The sequence below is a fragment of the Cryptomeria japonica genome, chromosome 10 (assembly GCF_030272615.1).
Source record: "Cryptomeria japonica chromosome 10, Sugi_1.0, whole genome shotgun sequence".
Lineage (NCBI taxonomy): Eukaryota > Viridiplantae > Streptophyta > Pinopsida > Cupressales > Cupressaceae > Cryptomeria > Cryptomeria japonica.
The window spans coordinates 721,867,213-721,873,308 of NC_081414.1; the positions used below are offsets into that span (position 1 = coordinate 721,867,213).

Here is a 6,096-nt window from a genome sequence, read left to right on the forward strand (position 1 = left end):
GATGTTTATCAAAGGATCGTGCTTGCTTATTCACTCAAATACGTGATTTGTTTGTTTCAGAATATCGTGCGGAATACTTACGCTCTGGATATGATTTTGTAATGGATAGTCTAAGGTAAATAGGACGCTCTTGGTGGAGGGATTTCGGCTATATTGAGGATTAACGAGTTATCTGCTTGTTTCTTGTTTTTCTTTTGGAATGTCATTGATTTTTTAAAATTTAGTTTGTTCTTTAAGATAACTCCATGAACTTAACACAGGAAAGATGGTTGGTGGAATTTGTATTGCCAACTCTTTTGAAGTGTCTGTTTTCTGAGATTGGAGAAATTATCTAAGTGTTGGATACTTTCATTGGTGGCAGCTAAACATGAGTTGTAAACTTGTGGGTGAAACAAATTTGAGCAAGTGGGACTAGGTTGTAACTTGTGAGTGAGGAGATTTGATTTGCTTATGTTGTGGGTGATACGATTTGGGTGTCTTTTGCTTTGAGTTTTGGTACTGTAGATTGGAACTTTCTTCAGCTATACTGAGAAAGGATGACGGATCAGGATGGCCATCTGGAAGATGGGTCAGATGATGATGAATCTGATTATCTTAATCGAAAAGTAGAGACAGATTACAATGGTGATCTTGGATCCCTATCCTCTTTGCCTATACCATTGTCAGGATGGCCACAGACGTTTGCAAGATCAATGGACATCTATGCAAGCTCACCATCCTTGCATGGGATGGGGCTTTTGGGAAGCTATGGTTTAGATCAGGACAGTTTGCTCTCTTCTTCAATTCGCCAAAACCAGCAGGTGGCTGAGGCTACTTCTGCATTGGACGATTCAAATGTGTATTTGGAGGAGCCTCTTTTGAGTCAAAGCCGGACAGATTTAGAGGAATGTCGTGAGAAAGTGTATTGGGAGAATGGTGCTTCTCTGACTATTCAGGATTCAGGGTATGGAAACTCTGAGGGCAGTTCTTTCATCCGAGCTTCTATCAATGGCATGAATGTTCTTGCAGGTTTGTACACAAAAACCCAAGTTAGTCCTGTTTTAATTGCTTTTCTATGTTTGAGAATGCCAATAACATCATTTTTAGTTTTACATGTGTTAAGTATGGACCTTGGTATGTATACAATGGAAATAGCAGATCTTATGGAGTCCTTATTTTGACCTTGATTTCTAGGGTTTAGTGCTTCCACTTGTTTGGCATTTCAGACAGTATATTTGCATGATCGATACAAGCCAGTGCAATGTTGTCAAATTTATCTTGCTTCTCAGATTGATTTTGTTTTGTTGTTGCGATCTTGTGGAGAATTTGATTATTTTAGTATTGTTGTTGTTGGCTTTGGGTTCTTATCCTGTTTTGTTTTAGCAAATTTTGTTAAAGGATTTGCTTGTATTGTCTTTGAACTCTCTTACTCTCTCAGTTTTGTTGCAGCAATTTTGTTGAGGATTTGTGTTTCACATTTTTTCTTTAGAATAGAATAGACTTCCCACCTCCTATACATTTTAGCTTTGAAATCTTATATCGATAAAATTGAAATAGAAAAACCTCCAACCTTTTATACATTTTAGCTTATAGAATTAAAATAGAAAAGCCTCCCACCTCTTATACTGACCTCAATTTAAAGCTTGCCACCCACAATTGTATTACAATTCATGACTGGGTACAAACAAAAAAGACCTCTGTAGGGATACTAAATTGATCATTCCCCATAATCGTTATCTGTAATAGCAATTTTTTGATAGCATTAAGTGGAGAATGAAATATCTGCACAATTACACAGATATTAACAGTCATAGTCTAGTAAGTGAGATTTAAATTAAGATAATCAAACAAGGCTATGGGAATCTATTTACAAACTCGACATATAAATAGAAATTATCTTCTGGACAAGTAAATACTAAAGAGTTTTTGGTAGATCCTATAGACCAACTTACCCTAAGGATGTTAAATTATGTTTGGTCGATCTCCAATACCTTGTGTTGACCTTAATTATACATTATGCCATTAACACTTTGTGTGGCATTTAAAACGTCCATACACGGAAAAACTAGCAATCTGGTTTAGGGTTTCTGTTTCATCACTGCTAGGTTTGGGATCCACTAGATTGAATTATTATACCTCTCTCTCAATCCTTATAATTACCTTTATTTAAGGCGTTCCATTCACACTTCTGTCTGAAAGTTCAAGCAGCCTACAGCCAATAAAAAAACTTGTATGATTGCATATTTGATCAGTGTCCTCAAATTATTTCAGCACTGATGGAATGAACTGGTAAATCCCCAACTTCCTATGTTTATCTTAATTTTATTAGTCACACATCACTTACAGATTGTGTTTGGTGTTGAAAATAGGCTAAACCAAACAAAACCTCTGTAGAGCGGCCAAATTGCTCATGTCACTAAAATTATTTCAAAATTCTAATAGCAATTTCATTTTGTGGTTTGACATTGTTGGTTTTGGACTCCAGTGCTGATAATGAAATGGTAAGTGTCAGAATACTCCTAATTCTATTATTGAAATTCATTTTATTGGATCACACCAAGTAAAGCCCATGTGAATTCTCAAATTGATTTCTCAATGTCAACTCTGTTGTGTATGAACATGGGGTTCAATTTCCTTGTTTCTTAACCAAGAGAAAGAAAATATAAACACGGATTTTGGTTTTGGGTCTTCAATTAGGAGTGTTTGACTTATTCTTTTCCACATTTTATTCTTTGAACCGATTGTGATACTTTTCTTGATTTAACAGGTGTTGGGATTCTGTCAACACCATATGCACTCTTCAATGGAGGCTGGATGGGAATCAGCATTCTTTTTCTTTTTGCATTGATTTGTTGCTACACTGGTGTTCTTCTTAAGCGTTGCATGGATGTGAATACACAAATTCGCAGCTATCCAGACATAGCACACACAGCTTTTGGGCAGACTGGAAGAATCGTTGTATCCATACTGCTGTATTTGGAACTCTATTCTTTTGCTGTGGAATTTCTGATACTAGAAGGAGATAATTTGGCCCAACTGTTCCCCAAAATGGCTATGAGTATAGCAGGAAAAAGCTTAGATGCACATCAGTCATTTGTTCTCCTTGCAGCTCTGATTATTTTACCTACAGTATGGTTACGCAATCTGAGTCTGCTATCATATATCTCAGCAGGTGGTGTTGTTGCATCTGTTGTTGTGGTTCTAGCAGTAGCTTGGGTTGGCATGTTTGATGGGGTTGGATTTCACCATCATGGCAATTTGTGGAATTTGAATGGATTGCCTACTGTTATTGGTTTATATGCATTCTGTTATTCAGGCCATGCAGTTTTCCCCAACATCTACTCCTCAATGAAAGACCGCCAACAGTTTTCTTCAGTAAGCTTAACCTTTTGATTCCTTAGGCTCTGTCTTAATTGAAGATTTTCATGTACTGGTTTTAACTTTTAATATAGAGCAGTTCTAATAGATGATTTTTGTGTGACAGGTGATGATTTTGTGCTTTATAGTCTGCACATTTTTGTATGGGAGCATTGCAGTTTTGGGATATCTAATGTTTGGAAATGAGCTGTTATCACAAGTAACATTAAACCTCCCAAGAGAAAAACTGGCTTCAAAGGTTGCAATCTGTACAACACTGATTAATCCATTTACTAAATATGCATTGATACTTACTCCCTTGTCTACAGCCCTGGAAGAGTTATTACCTTCATCAAAGGCCTCAGCTAGAACACCACTTTTATTATGGAGCACATGCATCAGAACCTTACTACTGGCTAGTACAGTTGTTGTAGCATTTGTAGTGCCATTTTTTGGTTACCTAATGGCATTCATTGGCTCTTCATTCAGCTGTTTGGTTTCTTTTATTCTTCCATGCTTATGCTACTTGAAAATTTTTGGAGCAGCGGTTTCTAGATCTGAGATGATATTTATTCATATAATCTTGGTTGTGGGCATCATAACAGCGGTTGTAGGAACCTACTCCTCTGTGAAAAATATTGCAGACAATATATAATGATCTTAGGTATGTTATTGCAGAGAAGACAACATAAGTGTCGAAATTTCAGGCATCTTATTTCCTCTGACACTATAGTATTTATTTGGCATGTCCAATGATTCTTTTGTAAATCCTTAACCTTAAATTCTTCATTCTCTAAAATAATAGAAGTATTTGACTTTGTCTTTTTGTCTAGTTCTTGATGCAATCCTTTTCTAGTTCCCAAGAATTTTATTTCTTTTTCATTTTATACATCCCATGTCCAAGATTTCTTAAATTTCTAATGACAAGTTTGAATCATAACTTACATGAAAATTTGTCCTTGACTGATAAGATTAACTCTCAAATTTAGCTCCAATAACTCCCACTCAACAAATACAAAGCGTTGCTAAATATTTTAGTTGATAGATTTCTCAAGGCTATGGCGAATAGGAATGTAAGAATTTCAAAATCTTTTGAAACTTTTTTTTTTTTAATAATCATAAATGTATAAGTAAGGCACATTTAAGTAAGGCTTCTTGAGATGCTTCCAGCAAATGCCAATAGTTGTCATTAGTTCAAGAATTGTGATGGTACATTTTCTTTATCATTTATATGTGTACCATTCTTAAATATAATTGACAATTATTTATAAATTGTAATCAAACATTTATCATAATGGTTTAAAAAATCATAATTGGTGATTGTGATTTGCTATATATACATAATATAGGTCATCTCTAAAAGAGGATAACTTTGTAAGGGAGGAATGATGATCAAGGGAGCTTATCATTTGAAACTACTTTTTATCATCTTTATTTTTCATTAACAATTTTGTTGTGCTTCGTTGCAATACGAAATGTGATGTTTGTAATGAAATTAGATGTGAATAGTGGTTTCATGATTTCATGGTGTTAACCCCTAGTTATTTTTCAAAAAAATACCCGCCCCTTTTTGAAATGGTCATCCTTATCGGTCCCCGCTTATCGGTTAAACCCTATTGGTCGAATCTTAGTGTATCAAAACTTTGCTTTGAGATCGCCAAGTTTTGTTTTCGCCCGGTGTCATGATCCCTGGGGAAAAGGCCGACGTTTATCAGGAGGTAGCTAGAAAACTTCACAAGATCAATTTCTAGTTTCTTCCTGATGCTCGATATTCACTCAAAGACTGATATCAAAGCATCATAAGTTTTTCGTCTCCCTTCTAGTGGCCTTGCAATGCACAGTTCCCAAGGAATGAATCAAAGGGAGATTTTGTAGCACCATCATTTATGACAGGTTAAACAGTTGAGGAGACGTAAAGGTGGCAGCTTGAGCTGTAATTTTTTATATTATCACCTTTTTGTAGAAAAACTAAATGCACACCTTTAGAAATTGTTCAAGTAATCATGAGTTTTCTTTTCCTAGATGGTTCTTCCTCATGATGGTTAGCTGCCATTTGATAATCCAAACCTAAATTGGCCAACCACTGAATAGAGGAATATTATCCTAGGATTATGGTCTCTGGCATGGAAATAACAAATTGACTTCACCAGATATAGAAGGGTTATCACTCTATTGGAAAATATTGCAGAGCAAGCCACAAACCACAGACAACATTTGGAAGAAGAAATTGTTGCAAGAAGGGATCCTGATAATTAGTTTCTCAAACATGGTGCTTAAGGGAAAAGGACCTATGATACATCCAGATGTTGAGCATATACAGGATGATATCCTCTTCGACCTCACTGATCTAGCTCGAGAACTCATACTAGATGAAGATGAATTTTCAGTGGTTCTTTGGGTACTTATTGAAGAGGAGTGAAGGCAAAGATGATTGACAATCAAATTGCAACTTGGAACCCAGACCCTGATGAGGAAGAAGTAGAAGTTGGTGGTTGTTTATAATGCAGGGATTAGTGCCGATGATAGAGTTTTTTGATAATTTTGTTTTCTTTAAATTAAGTTTAAAAAACGGTCATTTTCAAGACTGTTATCCTAGATAGAACCATTTCTTGAAAACGAAAAAGGTGTTTTTTAGGTACAAATAGATATAGGAGATAGGAAAAAGGAGAGGGGGAACTTTTGGAATATAGACTTGGTGTTGTTTTCTAAAAACAAATATGATGTGTTTTTATTTGGGTTTACGTAACAATTTATCTCATA

General features: G+C 35.5%; 1 protein-coding gene across 1 annotated transcript; it reads left to right on the forward strand.

Annotated features, from left to right (window-relative positions):
- The first annotated feature begins 536 nt into the window (after positions 1–536).
- Positions 537–3,991, forward strand: LOC131053708 (amino acid transporter AVT1I-like). The gene is made up of 3 exons (XM_057988318.1): positions 537–1,008; positions 2,747–3,354; positions 3,464–3,991. Exons 1-3 carry the CDS (start codon positions 537–539, stop codon positions 3,989–3,991), a joined length of 1,608 nt encoding a protein of 535 aa, XP_057844301.1.
- Positions 3,992–6,096: the final 2,105 nt, after the last annotated feature.

What these genes read in the sequence shown, in the direction of transcription:
- LOC131053708 (XM_057988318.1), top strand. Translation starts at nt 537, where the DNA reads ATGACGGATCAGGATGGCCATCTGGAAGATGGGTCAGATGATGATGAA. An exon ending in TGGCATGAATGTTCTTGCAG is followed by an intron (nt 1,009 to 2,746) that starts GTTTGTACACAA and finishes TTGATTTAACAG; the next exon opens with GTGTTGGGATTCTGTCAACA. An exon ending in ACCGCCAACAGTTTTCTTCA is followed by an intron (nt 3,355 to 3,463) that starts GTAAGCTTAACC and finishes TTTGTGTGACAG; the next exon opens with GTGATGATTTTGTGCTTTAT.